The sequence below is a fragment of the Dipodomys merriami genome, unplaced genomic scaffold (assembly GCF_024711535.1).
Source record: "Dipodomys merriami isolate MVZ:Mamm:240054 unplaced genomic scaffold, mDipMer1.0.p SCAF_34, whole genome shotgun sequence".
Lineage (NCBI taxonomy): Eukaryota > Metazoa > Chordata > Mammalia > Rodentia > Heteromyidae > Dipodomys > Dipodomys merriami.
In genome coordinates this window covers 2,293,445-2,313,280 of record NW_027204937.1, presented here as the reverse complement: position 1 = coordinate 2,313,280, position 19,836 = coordinate 2,293,445, and the positions used below count along the sequence as shown (strand labels likewise).

The following is a 19,836-nucleotide window of genomic DNA, read 5'->3' as shown; positions in this document are numbered from 1 at the left end:
ACCATGATCCTCAGATCTCAGCCTCCATAGTAGCTAGGATTACAGGCGTGAGCCACTGGTGCCAAGCTTTGGATAATTCTTGGGGCCTACTTTGTGATAAGAAACTGCTCTTGGCAGTTAGTTAGGACTGCACAAAACAAGCAATACCACTCTTAAAGAATGAGTCAGAATCTCTCCTCTCTTCCCCTCGCCTCTTCTACTCTCCTCTCTTCTCCTATTTTGTCTCTCTCTTTTTCTTTCTCTCTCTCATGGCCCACCTCTGTTCCCCTCACTCCACTCCTGGCATAATGCTACTTGCAACAACAATCTTCCTTTCTGCAGGACACTCAACATCTTTTCCACTGCTTTGAGGTTACTCTTCACCTTGCCTTGCAAAAACTGTCTGTTCTTCAAATGGCTGAATTGTTATCATCCTGTGAGGCCTTCCCCACAACCTAATCCAAGTCACACTGAAATTACTTAAATTACTGCCATTATTAGAGGCTATGTCAATAAGCTACTTCAGCAGCAATAAAACATGTATGCTATTCTTTTGTAATTTCAGATCTACTATTATGAAAGGTAATGTGGATGAACCAACCAAATTCAAGGCTAAAAGCCAAAAGGTTTCAACATCTACTTCACCTGTGCCAATTACTTTCTGTCTGACCAACCCAGAATGTTCTTTAACTCCTAAAGAAAATAATTCTACATTAGAATGAGACAATGAAAACAAAAATTAGAAAACAAAAAAGAGAAATGAAGACAACACTGAAAATGTAACATTCTTATGACAACTTAAACTGCTAATTGACAAAAGTATAATCAGTTTTCAAGAGCAAAACAAGAATGAGGACACAGACACCCAAATGTGGTCTTTCAGGATTAGAGGTCTTAAAGTACTGCCATCGAGGCTTTCAGCAAATGCAAAGGTATCCTGTCTTCCTCTGTTCTCTCTCTGATATAGGAAACTTCTCAGAATGTGCATTTCTATTTTCTCTTCTCATAGAAGTATACACTCAATAGTGAATAGGTTTAGCTTAGAAGTCATTAAGTAGGAGGAAATCATTACTACCATGGAGTCGAGTAAGACATGAACTGTTTCACTTAGCAAAAACCCCTTTGGAATCATGAAAAAGGATTAAACTCAGTTTTCCAGTTCCTGCTTTGAGGAGAGTGTTCATCACAAACTGGGCATTCTGCCAAGGCCAACACATTTAATCCTTAAATAACACTAGGAGGTATCTCATTTTAAAGTTAAGGAAACAAAGGAGAGGAGAGATGAGTCACCAAACACAAAGGTCATAGTTTATGGTAATTTTTTTAAATCTTTATACACAAATTCTGGGATCACGTAGCACTTAAGTCCTAGATGACTACTATGCAATCTCAGTGGGTTTTTTTTATGTTTATGACTGAGTGAATTTCACTTAACATGTAAAGATTATGGTGAACACTGAATTACTGTAAGACAAAGGTTTCATCCAGTTATAGGAGATGTGAGTCATGGCAGGTTACTCAGTAGCATTCCAAACCAAAACCCCAGCCATCTCAGGAGCTAATGGCATAATCATGCTGCTGCTACCATGGCATTACACAGGTCCCATTACTGAGCACACCAATTTGCAATAGTTTACTAACAATGAATAGATGATCCAGTACTAGGAATAATTGTACAAGGCCTTCATTGAAGGACCTCAAAATATGGATTCAATGGAAACCATTTACTATCACTTGATACAATAGAAACTAATGATAGTAACCTTAATTCCTCTTTGCACATAGTTTACCACATTCACAGGTTCTAGGTAAGAAGACATAGCATTTTGGGGGGACCACTTTTCAGCTCCACACAGCTGTAACCAACCTCTTCATCAGATAAACAATGGAACTTCTCAGGGTTATCAAACTGTTACCCATTCCACACTGACAAAGATTGGATTAAAGATAAATTTAAATGAATAAATGAAGCCTTAAAGACACTGCTTCTTTATACTATACTTACACAGATTTTTCTCTGCAATAATAGTACTTGATTCAAAATATAAATACATACCAATCTCTTCCTGTTATTTCTACTATCAAGCTCACTAACAATGACTTGGCTTTTACAAAGTACTTTAATGAGGTTTGTACCTAATTGTCTCTTAATGAGTAATAAATGTTAAAATAATTGAGTAAAAAGCAAAGATCTACAAATTTGGTTTTTTTTTTTCCTTTGAAAGGAATTTAGATAACTTTTAGTTTTGTAAGGATTTAACTGCCAGAGTAGAGATGGATAGCATAACATCTGATGTCAAAGCTGCATTCAACTCTTAGCATAAGGCCTTGGACAAGCTTCTTATACTTATTAGGGCCTCAGTCTGCTTCATCTATAAAACACACATACCTACCTTACCGGCTTATTATGAAGATAATATAAAATTCTCGAAGTAAAAAAAAGACTTGGGAGCTCAATAAGTAAAACTAATATTTATAAAACTGATACTCACTTTCCAAACAAAAATTAAAGGTAACACCAAACACTATGGTGAAAATGAACCGTCCAACTTGTGGGTGGGATGGGAAGGAAAAACTGGGAGAGAGGAGAGAAGGGATGGCACAGTCCAAAAGAAAATGTACTGTATGCCTGACTTACGTGATTGTCACCCCTCTGTACATCATTTTATAATTGCAATAAGACATTTTAGAAAAGAATACAAAGAGACAATTTTCAGTGTGCGATTACATTTTCTTAATAAATACTAAAGTGAAAATTCACGCTTTAAAAGAATACTTCCACATTTTTAATACGTAAATTGTCTATGAACCTAATCAATTATAAGTTGTCATTCAATTTAACTTAGCTTATTTATTTCTCTGAAGATTTAGTCATGTTTTAAGTTTGTTAATTTATTTTGAAAAACAGATTTGCCTTAGCAAAGGCTTTCATTACAGTATGATTTTTATTTCTACAAGTAATATTCTGGGGGGGATAATCTTTAATAGTAATTTTCTACCTTTGTTTTAAAACAACATCCCAGGAGGCTGAGATCTTAGGATCAAAGTTCAGAGCCAGCCCAGGCAGGAAAGTCTGACTCCTCTCTCCAATTAACCAACAAAGAGTCAGAAGTGAAGATGTAGCACAAGTGTTAAAATGCTAGTCTTAGGTGAAAAAGCCCAAGGACAGTGCCTAGACCCTGAGTCCAAGCGCCAGTATGGCACAAAATAATAATAGTAAGAGTAATGATAATAATACCCTGGAATACATTAATGATAACTGACTAGAAAAACAAATTACAAAAACTAACCAATCTAGGAATATCATATGCCTCAATGACCCTCAGGTTGAGCACTAGAGTCTACACCCACAGCTACATCCATGACTTGAAAACAGAACTGACAGTGAAATAGTGACTTTTTACTCTAAACCAAGAAGGTGCAAAGAAGGATGGATGGAGGTCAGATGAATTAACACTAGATACATAAAAAACGGTATTGCCATAAGGCTCACTCAAGATAAATTCTGATTTGTGAAATCTCTTACAGACCACTCTTCTGTATTATTAACTATCAAATACTTACAGTTTGATAATATGAGGATGACGAAAGAGTTTTAAGTTTTGGATTTCTCGCTTTATTTTTCCAACAACATCCAAACTTCGAATTTTCTGTCTATTTAAAATCTTAACTGCAACTTTATGGCCTGTCAACTGATGTTCTCCAACTAAAGGAGGGAAAGAAAAATACAAAATACTGTCAGATTAACATGATTATTTCTTCATGCATCCCTTCCCCAGAAACTGGATTTTTCTACTCATACAAGCCACTGGCATGTCAGGTGATGCACAGGGTTAAAGGTCTCTCCTCCTTCTCTGAAGTGAGCACTAGCCTTGAGAGAAACACAGAGTTCAGGGACAGAGCCCAGGCCCTGAGTTCAAGCCCTAGGGCCATCACCAAAAAAAAAAAAAAAAAAAGGAAGAGAAAGAGAAACTTGAGTTACAGAAAAGCGAAAGAACTCATCCAAGGTCATGCAAAGGTGGTTTGGGTATGGCAGCACTGAATGTGACCAAACCACATGTCTATCTTGTGAACCTACATGTTTAACCACACAATGGTCCAGCAGTCAGAGCAATCCCAATATGAAATGAAAGACATTTGAGAACTGAGTTTTGTGCAGAGGGGGATTATATTTATCTAAATTACTTTCTCAAGCACTGAACTATCTCAAACGCTTAAATGAAGCTCGCAAGGTACTTTCCCAACATATTTCCAAACTTGAGAAATCAAGTTAGAGTAACACCATTTCACCAACATTCTAAAATGCTTCCCAGGCCTTCAGAAAACACACACACACACACACACACACACACACACACCCAGGCCTTCAGAAAACACACACACACACACACACACACACACACACACACACACACACACACACACACACACACACACACACACACACACACACACACACACACACACACACACACACACACACACACACACACACACACACTGATTTCAGGAACTTGACAGGCATTGAAAAGCACCTGAATGCCTGACTGGTTTGCTACACACCTTAGGAATTCAGTTAATACCCAAACCTTTTCCTGGACAGCCTAACAGATATTCTTCTCTCTTTAAATCCCACAAGCTTCAAGGAAAGCACTGTGATCTCATCTCAATACAATAATGAAGAATTTAATCCCAATCCCCAGATAATGAAAATTAGAGGCTACCAGCATTCTTCCAAAATCAAAAATTAAGACAAAGGGACTCTAACAATAAGTTTCTATGTGTCAACCTCATTGCATTAAGAAAGGCCTGAGAGATTAGTAGAGACCCCTTTGAGTATGTCTATCATGGTATTTCCAGAGACAATTAGACCAGGTGAGCTCTGTCCTATCAATGGATTATCCCATTGATATATTTGTAATATATCAATGTGATTAGGAGGAGGGGGTGTTGGAGGAAGTGGATCGCTGTTAGTGTGTGTCCATGTGTCTTGCCCTAGTCATTTTTTGTGTTCCTCTTTTTCCTGACATGATGTCAATTGTTCCGTGCCACCGGCCATGATGGACTAACACATCTTAAACCATGAGCCAAAATAAATCATTCCTCCCTCCTCCTCGCTGTTCTTGGGTATTTTGGTCACAGTAAAGTAATAGAGACTCCCACATCCAAACAGAGGGATCTCCTATTTTTTTTAATAACATGTAATTAATGTGCAAGCAGAAAAAGGAGAGAGAGTGAATTTGACTCAGATATTACAATAGTAGTATTTCATATGAAATTTCTGCTTGAATAACTTACATAACATCTTCATACAGGAAGAAAATAATCACTGTGAAAAGTGCTTAGCAATTAGGGAAAACGGAATTTCTCTGTGGAACCCTGGTAAGTTTATTTGGTAAGTGTGGGAAATCTAAAGAAGTCAAATGCATTGAGAACTATCTCTCTTTTGACTAAGTTACACTAGCCTCTTTTGTCTAATAATTATTTACATGAATTTCTATCTAGCTATAATTAATTACAGATAAATAATTCCCTAATCTCTTTTCAACTAAAAGCCAAATGTTTTTAAATAGCTTAAGTAATACAGATTGAAGAGCAAAGATTTCTCATACATGTTACAGACATAAACTTCCCTTTACACAAATCCAAAGAAGTTAAAAGGGAAACTTCAAAGTTTTAATCCCATTTATTTATTCAATCTAAAACCATCTGCTAAGTACCTTAAATATGCAAAGGTTTTGTTCATCAGAAACTCATGAAGAGAGAGTTTTAATAGGCTTCCACGTATCAGTGAAGGGAGAGGATTACAGCATAAAATAACTGGACTAAGTTGTTGATGCTATTTAGTCAGTTTGGAGGCTGTCAGGGATACCTTACCTGTAAAGGGTAAATGAGGAAGAATATAATAAACAGTGAGGATGGGCAAACTTGCCTTAGCTTATCATGTACACACATGAATATCCAGGTTATCACCTCTTTTGTCAACTATTTAATGAACTATCTACTTACAGTAAAACATTATACTAAGTTTGGTGCTTACTAAGTGGTAAAGTTCTGTCCCTTCGTAGCTGTCTCCAGTGCCTATTGTACTATTCATTCCCAGACTTGTCCCAAGAGCATAGCGACCCAACAAACAGACTGAAAGCCAGCATCACTTCTAAATAGATGTGGCTATACATGCTCTGGCCAATGAAGCTGAAGCAGAAAAATGTCCCTGGCAGCTTATCATCCCTTTCTTCATCCTAAAGCCTGGAACCTCAAGTTCAGTGTTCTGAACCCTAAGATAGAGGCAATGACCTTGGTTATTAAATGATACAGAAGGTCTCCAGCATAACAGTCTGAACCACCTGTTCAGAAATTTACACCACAGAAAAATATTCCAGTTTTATCCAAGCCCTTATTATGAGGGATTCTGTCATTCACAACTGAATCTAAGTAACAAACTATTCAAAATAAAACTCACTTCAAAACCCTAAATTTGCTGAGTAACCACATATATGTTCATGGAAAGAAACAATTAATCATATATAGAATTAAGGAGCTCTACAAAAGTATCATCCATTAGAGATTTCCTTTTGGCTTTCCTAAATTCTAGCCTAAATACACAGAATACTGTCTAAAGCTATGCAACCCTGGGGAGGAAAATTCACACCCACCCAAATTGTGCCTGTTGTTAAGTTTACATTTAATGACATGGAAAGCGGTTACACAGAAGGAATGCAACTCTCTTATATTGTTCTTGGCAACAGAATTGGGAATAACTGATAGAAATTCTTTCCACTAACAATGTCATCTGTTCTAGGAAGCTTTTCCTTAACCCCTTATTCCCTGCTATGGCCCATACTGAACATTCTTTTCTTTTCCTTCCTTCCTTCCTTCCTTCCTTCCTTCCTTCCTTCCTTCCTTCCTTCCTTCCTTCCTTCTTTCCTTCCTTCCTTCCTTCCTTCCTTCCTTCCTTCCTTCCTTCCTTCCTTCCTTCCTCCCTTTCCTTCCTTTCCTTCCATCCAACTACTATTCCTAAACACACCTTTTTCACAGAATAGTATCACTGACATTTACATGACTCAGTTCATATCTCGATCTTAGATGAGCATCTTATGCTAGGTTCCTGTAGTCTTTGTCTATTGTCAGGAACAGAGCTGTTGACAATAGTAAACCAGGAAAATGTGGAATAAAATGGCTCTGAACTTGCTCATGGTTTCTCAGCCCCTACACAAAGGACTGAGACATGAATATAGGCAGCAGCAAGTCTTCACAATCAGCACTCTGAACTACATCTGGCCAAGACTCCAATGAGACATCCATCCATTTGTCAGGATTATCATAAGACAAATCCTTACACTAAGTAATAGGATGGACTAGACCAAGCCAAATTCCCTTCTAACTCTATGAACTCTCTAATTATATCTCCAAGGCTCATTCCAGGCTAATGGCTATAAATCTTCACAGACACTCCTACTTCTAGAATTGGTTAAATTTTTTCTGAATGTTTTCCAGCTTTCACATATTTTTCACAGATGCACAAAGTACAGAATTTTATACAGCTGTATCACAAAGGCATGAACATGACTGTTTTCATGAAGATTATAAATTTTGCTCATGGCTGGCTGGTAGCTACCTTTCCAGTATCATTTTAACCATATTTTAAATGCCATAGTTCAGTCATTTAGAGCTACAAGGATCCTCCCATAAAGATTGTGCTTTCTCTCATTACCTGGGCCCATACATATCTAGTTATTGATATGAATTTAGTAAGCTTAAATGGGATTTGATTCCAAAGAATAAACAAATGCTGTTAAATACCATTTAGATCCCCTTTCTCTGATATTTCAACTCTCAGTCTCATTTGTTCTTAAAAAATCTACTCAACAAACATTTTCTAGGCAGCTTCCACCTCTACTCATTCCAGTAGCTCAAACATCTGGATGGAATGGCCTTTCAATGTGCCCTAACACCTAGTATCTAACTTCAAGTGCTCCTGTCATTATTTCATTGCTGTTAACATCCAGCCAGCCAGGTCCCTCAGAGCAGGGTCTGTGTCTCAATGATCCTGGATCTACAGCATGGGGCTCAGTGTGTGCAGTGTAACTGATGCTCAGGACCTACTGTCTACACTATCGATGAGATGCAAGGCAATATAAACATCTAAGGTGCATAACTTACTAGTACTGCTGTTTTAGAATTTAGAAAGATATTCAAATTGGATGCGGTAATTACTCTCAGACTGAAAACAAACCACATGCATCTATCAAGGAGAGACATTATGGATGCATTCCAAGATCCCTCAAAATTCCAGGAACTCCTAAATATGGGAATGCACTCATAAAACAAGTATGACCATCATAATCAGGGCTACAATGAAACTCTAGTCCTTTTGGAAGAAACTATATATCTCACAGGAAAACAAAGTTAGAGAAAATGAGATGGACGTGATGGAGAAACATGTGGAACAGTACTTGACGCTGTCTGGCATCAAGGTGATATGAACTGACACCACTACGTAACACAATACCATAACATACCCACCAGAACAGCTGTAATTAAAAAATGAAGACAGGGCTGGGAAGGTGGCTCAGTGGTAGAGTGCTTGCCTTGCATGCATGAGGCTCTGGGTTCCATTCCTTAGCACCACATAAGCAGAAAAGGCTGGAAGTGGTGCTGTGGCTCAAGGGGTACAGCACTAGCCTTGAGCTGAAGAGCTGAGGGACAGTGCCCAGGCCCAGAGTTCAGGCCCCACAACTGGCAAAAAAAAAAAAAAAAAGAAGAAGAAGAAGAAGATGACGACAATATTAAAATACTGGTGAGAATACAGGATCCTGGGGGGCTTCTTAAGACTATACCTGGGGAGGGAAGCTGGTTACAATGGCAAATGGATGCAAAGCTCATAGTAACGACTAAATATGAACATGCAAACATTCTATGAATCAGTGAGTCTAATCCTAAGGAGCTAACCAATAAAAATGCATAAAGTTCTCAGGTCTTTGCAAGGATTTATCAATGTTTTTGGTCCAACTTTAAGCTGTAAAAATGCTTAAAAAATAAAAATGAAAATGTGTTGTAAAAGAACTAGCCTGAGTGGGTAGGGGGAATCTCTAAGGCAGGATAAAAGGCCAGAAAATTCTAAGGCCTTGGAGGTAAACCATTTGAGGGGAAGACATTAAAATAACAACAGGATACTCAGACAGGCAACCACCAACGAGTGCCTAGGACATACTAGGCACTTAGTGATGTGTACATACACACATACCACTATGTACACATACACATGATAATATACATATCTGTATATGTATATAAGCTTATTAAACACGCCACATTTCTTAAACCTTCCAAAATAGAGAAACCTGAGGCTCACAGAATTTAAGCAACCTACTCAAAATGCATACAGAAAATTAACACTAGAACTGAAACTCAAAGCTACTTTTTGCTATCTGAAAATCAATTTGCAAGGGAAAAGAGTTTCTTCTCTTCCTATTTCCTAAGAATCCTACTACCTCTGGTAAATAGATTGGGACTAACACTTGGACTAAAAAAAAAAATCAAAGCCGATGGTTATAAATAAAAAGTTATTCATAAAAAATAGGATTCTTTGGGTTCTAACAAATCTTTTATATTAAAGAAGACAATTTCTATCCAAGTGTTCAAAGCTCATTGCCTATAATCCTAGCTACTCAAGAGGCTGAAGTCTTAGAATTGGGGTTCAAAGCCAACCAAATCAGGCAAATCTCAGACACTCTTATCTTTAATTAACCAGCAAAAAGCTAGAGGTGGAAGAGTGGTTCTGTTTTGAACCCTAACTCTCACTAGGTACAAATCTTAACCTAGAGTGGATCATAGACCTAACAAAGACCTGCAACTAGAAGAAAACATATAGGAAACCCCTCAAGACCATGATTTGAGAGTTTTATCTCCCAAAGTACAAGAGACAAAAGGAAAAATGAATCATCTAACTAAAAACTTTCTGCATATCAAATATAACAATCAGGAGAATGAACAGCCAACAGATAAATTCAGGTTAACTCCAGAAAAAGCAACTTGAAATAATAGTATAGAGATACTCATTATGTATTTAGCATATGGACACTACAGTATACACTATAGAGATAAGATAGGATTATATATAGAATATATATATATACAAACATATACACTCACATGCATATTTTTATAAATGATATTGATATGCACTAGGATCTAATAATCATATTAAGAGTTGCTATTTGTGTTGTCATGAAGTAGATGAGATCATAGCCAAATCACAAATCAGAACTTAACAACTATATTGTCTGTTTGGGCTGTAAGTGAAAATTAGGAATATGAAATTCAATAGAGACAAATGACCAATCTAACACTTACATTAAAAACAAAACACAAACATGAATGTAGGAAAGAATGGAACTGTCCATAGCACTTTCTGAGAGGAGTTTTAGATGATCACAGGGATAGGAATTATATAGTACCAGTGCTTAAAGGTACAAGTAGTAGTCAGCCTACCAAGCCTGACGCCTTGAGATCAAACCCTGGTACGAGCAATAAAAACAGTGTTTTGGTGTGGAAAACAGAGGTGCATAGATCATATTACCTGGTGGCTGTAAAAGTAGTATAGCTCTGCTATACTATGGTTTAAGCCAGATTTTGAATACTGGGTTCAGTTCTTGGTACCAGAATTGGGGGGCGGAAATGTAGCTAATTGTAATTCATTCAGAGAAAACCTTTATAGTTAGAAGGGCCTTGGAAGTATGGTATGTCAATAATGGTTGAGAAAAGATGATGTATTTTCCACAAGAGGAGAAAACATATCTTAGGTCTGAGACTTACACAGTAGTGTGCCTGGGCTGAGATTTACCTCTTTTCGGCTTCCTGATATAGCTGGGATGATAGGTGTGCTCCACCAGGCCCAGCTCTTTCCACTGAGTCCAGTCTCACTTTCTGCCCAGAACTTGTCAATCTCAGTCTCCCACAGCACTGTGATGACATGCAAGCCACTGGGCCCAGATATGGGCTGAAAAGGAGTCTCCTAAATTTTGATGCCTGGGGCTAGGTTCAAGCCATGATCCTGATCCTGATCCTCTTGTTCTCAGACCTTCAAGTAGTTAGGATTAGAGGCATGAAGCACTGGCCCCTGACTAAGCAACCTGAATAACTAATGTGTCTGATCCCCAGTGAAGGTCATAGTTCCATACCAGCCTTGCTCTATAACTGAACACAGTTTTCCCTACTTGATTATCTCCATTCATTGCCTATATCCCTTTTGACCTGTCACTCACTCACTGCTTGATTCCATCCCTTCACTGTGGTTCATCTCTCAGAACTCGTGCTAAGCATAAGAGGGTAAGAATGCAAGTGAACACTGTTGTTGTGTTAAATCAAGAGAGACTGGTGACTGAAAGGTAAAGGAGTATCAGCTTTGGGTTAAGACACAGAGGCCAGTTTACCACCATGACCTTTGCAATTGTTCTAATTCCCAGAATCTTCTGCTGTAAACTGACTGTAATGATATTTACCTCCTTGAGTTCTGGGAATTAAATAAGAAACATTTATAAGTATGTTATCGGTACTTACTTAATCATGATCAGAAAGAAAAAAAAAAAGACTTTCGCTTCCTCGTTAGGACTATCTTTCAGAGAACTGTAAAGAACTTTCAGGGAAAGGAAATGTGGAGAAAAGCAAGGAGGCTGTGTTTTGTTTGAGAATGGACAAAAAAAAGAAAGGAGCCTTGTTGTTTTGGCAGAAGTCTGGGGATGGCAGGAATTAGAAAAGTAAGTGCATCAGATCATTCCTGACTCCTAGAGTTAATGCTCTTAATAAAGATGAGTGTAAGCCAACAGACTGGGCCATCTTTCAAGACTCCGCTATGTATGTACAGTATCCCTTGGCTTGCCACAGCTTAGGTATTGCTATAGTATCCTCTCAATGTTCTTAGTTTGATTTTTAATTATCTCCCATGTACAAAAGTTACATGTATTCTAAGATATCTTTTTGTGAGTCCTTAGCTGGCTTTTAGCATCTATGAATTCAATCAACAAGTCCTTTTTTGGTTTGTTTTTGTTTTTGCTGGTCATGGGGCTTGAACCCTGGGGCCTGAGTGCTGTTCTGAGCTCATCTTCTTCAAGGCTAGCACTCTACTACTTGAGCCACAGCTCCACTTCTGGCTTTTTCTGTGATAAGTTGGAGATAAGAGTCTCATGGATTTTTTGCCCAGGCTGGCTTTAAACCATGATCCTCAGATCCCAGCCTCCTTAGTAGCTAGGATTACAGGCATGAGCCACTGGCAACCAGCTACAGTTCTTTTTTTAATTTTATTGTAAAGATGCTGTATAGAGGGGTTACAGTTACATGAGTAAGGTACTGAGTACATATCTTGTCAAGCAAAGGAGCAGGGAACAGTTCTCAACCAGTTCTTTTTTAAGAGAACATCTTACTATATTTTATCCATTCTTTAATTGTCAGGCATCTTAGGTGAGTCCACAGTTTGGTTATTGTAAACAGAGATCTAACAGTCAAATCTGACTGCCTTATAGCTAATTTATAATTCAGAAACTCAGAGGTATTGAATGAGAACCTATTGTCACTATGTTTTTAAAAGTATATATAATGCATTTAGACTCTTGATGAAATTACTTCATAAATTAGTACATTAGTTAATAAGTAATTAACAAGAGATATAGCAAGTTTTGCTAAATTCTTTACTCTTATAATAAAAGAATTACTCAAACTTTTTTAAAGGCATCACTAAGGAAATAAAGTGAAAATTTATCAGAGGCAAGCACCGTCAAACGTAAGACACCACTTAAGCAGAATACTGTTCCCTTAAAGGGGTGAAGGATTCTATTATTAGCAGAGATAAAAAAACTGCCTGAAATTCCTTCCTTAATAACAGCATACTAAAAATAAAAGTTTACCACATTTCAAAATAAACACGTAGGGCTGAGGATGTAACTCAGTGATAGGACACTTGTCTAACATGCACAAGATCCAGGGTTCAATGCCCAGCACTAAAGAAATGAAAACAAAACAAAAACAAACAAACAAAAAATGTTGTTTTACACATATATTTAAGTGGCTTAAGTAACAGATTAAAAACATAAGAAATATAAAAAATAATACTTTTATATTTGCATTTAAATGGACTAGGTAAGTTTGTTCTCATCTTGACAACATTCAATATCATGAGGTACTTGACTTAAGATTGGATCTCTCTCCTAAGTCAAATTATCTGCTTGACTTCAAAAATTAACTTTCCTGTAAAATGTTTTCCCTATCTTCAAGGAAGGTGCAGGTATCTCAGAATAAATGGAATGGCACTGCCATGAGGAAGCAGTTCTAGTGCTGTCAGGAGAGCTTACAGGAGCTTCAAGGTTAGTGAACATTTTGGAAAATGAACATTTTGAAATGTTTTTACCAAAAAAATAAAAAAATACAAGGGAAAGAAAAGAAAAGGTATCAAAAAAAAAAAAAGATAAAGCAGTGCTGTGTTACAGGAAAGGAAGAGACATCCTAAGGAACTGATTTAAGATATAAATACCTTAATACATGAAAAAAAAACCATAAGCAATTTTCTAATTTACATAGCTTCATTAAGGGAAAGTTTGGTGGAGACATATTTTAGCTCAAAGTGCATTCTCTGCACTTAAAAAAAATAGCTTTGATGATTTTGGTTCTACTATAAGTAGCTTGGCCTTTAAAAAGATCCAGACATACAAGATGCCAACCACAGCTCCCACTTCCCCTTCCAAGATTCCACCTCCTTCCACCAAGAGCTCCTCTGAGCTCTTCTCTCCCACAGGAGCTATAGCTTATATGCACATATATGTTTGCAAACTGGCATTGGGAATGGTGTACAGGACAGAGTGAAGAGTGAGCAGTAAACTTGTAAAATCTTTAATTTTTTTTTTTTTTTGGTAAGTTGTGGGGCCTGAACTCTGGGCCTGGGCACTGTCCCTCAGCTCTTCAGCTCAAGGCTACCACTCTACCACTTGAGCCACAGCGCCACTTCCAGTTTTTTCTGCTTAGGTAGTGCTGAGGAATTGAACCCAGGGCCTCATGCATACAAGGCAAGCACTCTACCACTGAGCCACCTTCCCAGCCCTTTACTTCATTTTTTGAAAGCCAAGTTTGCAGGTACTTCAGGTAATGCCATTCCATATGAAAGAGAGAGATAAAAGAAAGAGAGATAAGAAAAAGAGAGAGAAAGAGAAAGGAGAGAGAGATATAAAGAAGGAGGGAAAGAGGAAAGGAGGGAGGGAATCTAGCTTCCTTGGTAGGATTTTGCTAGCTAGAAAGCAGTTTGGTTGCATGGTAGCTCTTCCTGTACAACAGAGCAATGAAGGAACAGAATTTCATCAACCACACCTATTAGTCTTCACCTTGAAAATGCAAACCTCTTTTGAAATTAACTGACATTATATCAGAAACAGAATTGTTAGTCACTCTTTACGTAACACATACAACAGATTGATTCCAGAATCTGTCACCTTTAGACAGATTAGGTAAGAACCAACTAAGTCTAGCTATAAGAATTCCAAACACCACCAGGGGTCAGGGGGCCCATGACTGTAATTCAAGCAACTGAGGAGGCTAAGATGTGAGGATTGTGGTTCAAAGCCAGCCAGGGAAGACAAATTGGAGAGGCTCTTTCCCTCCAATTAGCCACCAAAAAGCTGGAAGTGGAGGCACAGCTCAAGTTGTGGAGCCCCAGCTAAGAAAATGCAAGCCTAGCAATCTCAAAGCTCTGAGTTCAAGCCCCAGTACTGCCAAAACTAAAAGAAAATTTTAAAATGGATCATCAACTAAATACAAAAATTAAAACAATATGACAACTGCAAGAAGATACTGTAAACCATCAGGGGTTTGACTCAGGGCTTACACACAATCAGCACCACTTTTCCAGCTTTCTCTGTTTATGTGTTACTAAGGAGTTGAACCCAGTGCTTCATGCCTGCTAGACAAGCATTCTACCACTATGCCACATTCCCAGCCCAACAAGAAAAAAATTTCTTAAACTATGGCACTAAGCATAGTCCTTTAAAAAAAAAAAAAAAAAAAGGATGGTGGAGAATGAATGAGGTGATACTGATCAAGATGTATTATAAACTGATTTGTTGGATGGTAACCTCATTGTACAACTACATAAAGATAAAATAATATTTTTTTAATTGACAAATTGGGCCAGGCGCTGGTGGCTCACACCTGTAATCCTAGCTACTCAGGAGGCTGAGAGCTGAGTGTCCTGGTTCAAAGTCAGCCAGGGCAGGAACGTCTACGAGGCTCTTATCTCCAATAAACCACTCAGAAAACCAGAAGTGGTGCCAGTGACTCAAGTGGTAGAGTACTAGCCTTGAGCTGAAGAGCTTAGGGACAGCGCCCAGGTCCAAGGTCAACACCCATATCCACAAAGAAAAAAAAAGAACTTGTATCTGGAATCTACAAAAAATAAAAAATTAAAATTCTTTTAACTCAACAAACATTCCATTTATCTACTTATTTATTTGTTTGTTTATTTAATTTATTGTCGGTTGTGGGGCCTGAACTCTGGGCCTGGGCGCTGTCCCTCAGCTCTTCAGCTCAAGGCTAGCACTCTACCACTTGAGCCACAGCACCACTTCCTGCTTTTTCTGCTTATATGGTGCGGAGGAATCAAACCCAGGGCCTCATGAATGCAAGGCAAGCACTCTACCACTGAGCCACCTTTCCAGCCCCAAACATTCCATTTTTAATAGCTGTAAGGCCAGGTAGTTTATTCTGGCTGATAGGGAAGCTGGGAGGTGTAAGGATAAGGTGCCAGCATCTGTTTAGCTTCTGGAGAGAATCTCAAGCTACTTGAACTCATGGCAGAAAGCAGAACAAGCAAAATACAAAGGGCAGATGTGTTGTTGAGTGGAGCAACTTACCCCACGGCAGACTTAACATACGAACCCACAATAACTAACTCCCTCCCATGGGAAAGGCCTTAATTGCCCTTACCTGATCTAATTAATTCACAAAAGTCCCACCACTCATTGCAGTACCCATGAACCAAATTTCACCATAGCTCAATCCGATCAGAAAATGAACAAAGAACCCATCTCTCTGCTTCCTCTCCCATAAGGTGAGGTGCTAAACTCTACCACATGCTTCCTACCATGACAGCTAAAGGATTACAGACTGAAATTGTGAGCCAATCAATCTTTCCTCTGTTTATTTTCTCATGCATTTCGTCATGGAGGAGAAAAAAAAAACTAACAAGAAGTATCTGCATTAACCAGCCGGGCAGTAAAGTTTGCAAAACTCTTCTCTCCAATTAACAACCAAAAAAACCATAGTGGAGCTGTGGCTCAAGTGGTAGAACACTAGCCTTGAGCACAGAAAGCTTAGGGACAGTGTGCAGGCCCAGAATTTAAGCCCCAGGTAGATCTGGCACAAACAAAACAAAAGAACAAAACTTAAAGCAATATTCATCAGTAGTGGACAACAAGTACATGTTTACACAATGAAATATTATTCAACTAGAAAAACAAACTAAGTAATGGCACATGATATGTCAAGGATGAACCTCAAAGTCATTATTGAAGAAGCTGGGCTGAAGAGACTACATATTGAATGACCCCAATTATAGGAATCAAGAAAGAGCATGTTTATGTAAATTAGACATAGATTACTGATTTTCTAGGATTAACTAAGTGGATATGAGAGTCATTCTACAACTGATCTGTAATGATTCTTCCAGTTGTTGGTAAAGTTGCTAAAAAACTTTGAATTGTACACTAAAATGATGAATTTTGTGATGGAAAAATATACCCCCAAAATTTTGTCTCACTTGTCCCTGGAAGAACTCAAGAAATTTAGATTGTAGCAATGTCTATAATTTGTATTTAAAAATATTATACTGACTCTAATCTTACATAGGAAGACACAGTATCTCTTATGGAGGATTTAACATAGTGTCAGCTCCCCCAGAATGAAGTTCTCTAAGGAAAGGATTTCTCATATATCAAAGGTCCTTCTGTTACTTTGTATTTCAAGAAGCTGGTGCCTGGACACAGCTTGAGAGTATAAGGAAGAGATTTAAATGTTTTCTTCTGACAATGGGATGATTGATCCTAGGGGTACTTTACATTGCATTGAGATTGCAGTACAAGAATTTAAAAGACAAATACATCTGACCTGGTTTGAAAGGATGTAGAGTTAAAGCCTAAATGCAAAGGTGCTGTTCGTTTGAGCAATAGTTCTCAGTAACTCTAGTAAACCAAGTAACATTACAGGCACTAATCCAATCCCTGAATCTTCCTGGACTCCCTCTCTAAACATATCCTCCTAATGATGCATTGTTTATAAGATCTTTCAGAAATAATCCAGACTTCATGGCCTTCATAAGGCTCCAAAGAATTTTACAAACTTTATGACTTTATACAAATACTACAGTCTGGGAGGCCATGTCTGATCACCTTACGACTGCCAATCTCACAAAGGTCGCTACTCTTCCCTTTTCTCAACAGCACAAAACATCAATCTCACACACATTCATTCTGATTACTCTGTCTCCTCCTACTAGAAAGGAAGTCTTACAAAAGTTCTGGGTTTGGTACTGCCTGAGTCCACACTGCCTAGAATTGTGCCTAGCATTTTGTCAGTAATTTCTGTTCAAACAAATGGTTAGTAGGTAGGAAGAAAGAAGAAAGTAAGTTCTGACCTTGGCCACAGGACAAGTCTCCGTATTCCAGTAGTTATACTTGAGGTTAAAATTTGAAGTTGACAAGCATAAAATTTCTGGACTGTCTGCCCAAACATTTATTCAGGGGAGGGGAGGGGCGAAAAAACCACCAAAGATCTGTATGTCACTTGTTCAATTTTCAACAAAGTTTTCTCTCTTTTTTTGGTCAGTTAGCTGTAGTTCTGGAGAGAACAGGTTAATTACATCTGGTGACTCTTATTAACAAATACAAAACCAAAGAAAAGTTTAATGCTTAACTAGCAAGGAGTACAGTATAAAATTTCAAAGGTAGCTTGTTTTCTTGCAGCCAAAAAAAGGGATCCTGTCTCCAGGCAAACAGACCTCAGCAATATATGCCTCAGCAAGCAGTTTTGACTTCAACTCCCTAAATCCCAGCGCCAGCACCAAGGGACATTTACATATTTCTCCCCTAGAAGCTTCTTTTTCTTTTTTTGCTCATACATTGATCGTTCTGTCGGTTGCAATACTCTGCGGCCCAATCTGGCCCAATTCTGGCATGAAACAGTCCAGCAAGAGGACCCACGATCACTGGGCTCCCTGGGTATCCTCAAAACAGCTCCACCAACAAATCAGGGGCAGGAAAAAACCTGGGCATAGTCACACCTCTGAGTAAGGCTGGAGTTGGAGGACATTTTAGACTTCATCGTGAACCAACCACTTCTGTGACCTTGGGGTGTGTTACTAAACCACGCGGGGGGTCCACATTCTCTCACCTTCAAGGTGAGGGTCAGGTTTTGGCTACGCTGCTGCAGAGATTAAATGCGATCCCACGTAACGCTCCCAACAAGGGCACTTGGCACAAACCCACAGTCATCCATCCCTCAGCAGCGTGCACTATCTCCATCCTACCTCAGGCCCCAGGGCCCCGCCGACCCCGTTCCACGCTCCTAGCTCGTCACAGCCGGGGTGTGGAGAAGGGAGAGGCGCCGTGCTCCGTCCCCCTGCGAAGGCGCAGGTGGGCGCTGCACCTGCACCCCGGGACGCGCGGTGCGCCTCGCCCGGCCCCGCGCCCCCCCTTCGCCCCCCCCTCCGCCCCGGGCACCTCGCCCGGCCCCGGGCTCGCGCGCTCGGGCTGGGGGGGGGGGGGTCGCTCCACCTGCCGCCCGCCGAGCCCCGCGCGCACTCAACTCTTCACTTTGCCGAAGGTGCCGACGCCCAGCGTGTCCCCCAGCACGTAGTGCCCGATCTTCACCCGCCCGTCGTGCTTCTGCTTCTCGGCCATCTTCGGCGCGCGCCGCCCGGCTCCGCCACCGGCTCCGCGCGGGCTCCACCGCCGTCTACCCACAGTGCAGCGGGCCGGGGGCGCCGGGAGCCGGGCGCAGGACCGGGGGAGGCGGGCGAGCGGGGCGGGGCGGAGCGGGGGCGCGGGCGGGGGTGCGTGGGGAGGGAGGGGTGGGGGAGGGAGGGGCGGGCACGCAGTGGGAGTGGAGGACGCGGGCGGGGCGCAGGCGGGGCGGGGCGCGGAGGAGCGGGGGGCGGGGCGCAAGGGTGGTCGGGGTTCGGGGCGGGGAACGCTGTGGGGGTGCGGGGGGAGCGTTGGGGGTCCGATTGCCAGTGGGCTGGGCGGGGCGCGGGGTCCCGGGACTCCGTGGGAGTCGGTGGCCCAGGAGCTCCAGGGAGCAGGCCCGGGGGGCGGGGGGCGAGCGGGGCGCCAACGTGAGCCCCCTCCTGGGCGGGACAAACCAGGTGCGCAGGGAAGGGTGGTTTGTGGCAGGTGCAGCGAGGCGGTGCGGGACCCCGGGGTAGCCGTGGGCTGGGGCGCCGGTGGAATATGGGGTGAGCCTGGGCAGAGGTGGGAGGAGGATTGGAGACAAATAGGCCAGCCGCGCGCGGGGAGGGGAGGTGGAGGCCGAAACGTGGGCCTGCCGCCGGGGCGGGTGCGGGCGGTGGGCAGGGGCCCTCCCTGGGCAAAGGGCGCTCCCCAGGGAAGCCTCGCGGGTTCCTCGGGTCTCCGGTCATGGCTGAGTGGTCTGTGCTCTCCAGCTCGCCTGCTTACTTTGTAACTCTTAGATATTTTGTCCTGTAGCTAGAAGAGGTCTCCATTTTAACCAGCTGAACAAAGTTACCGGTAAATCACAGCCCCACTCCCTAAGTGCATTGTCGTACATGCTTGTGTAAATACACCGGAGAGACCTGACGATCGGGCT

General features: G+C 40.7%; 1 protein-coding gene across 2 annotated transcripts in view; it reads right to left on the bottom strand.

The window, feature by feature from the left end:
* Prkaa2 (protein kinase AMP-activated catalytic subunit alpha 2) overlaps positions 1-18,995 on the bottom strand; it is a 44,682-nt gene extending 25,687 nt beyond the window's left edge. Inside the window, exons 1-2 of one of the 2 annotated variants that reach the window (XM_069987140.1) lie at positions 18,818-18,995; positions 3,544-3,685 (exon numbers count right to left, since the gene is read on the bottom strand). In XM_069987140.1, coding sequence (XP_069843241.1) covers positions 3,544-3,685; positions 18,818-18,911 — 236 coding nt within the window. In that variant the 5' untranslated portion in view covers positions 18,912-18,995. Of the gene's footprint in view, positions 1-3,543; positions 3,686-18,785 lie in introns of both variants that reach the window. The other variant, XM_069987141.1, reaches the window with a different exon arrangement.
* Between the last annotated feature and the right edge of the window lie 841 nt (positions 18,996-19,836).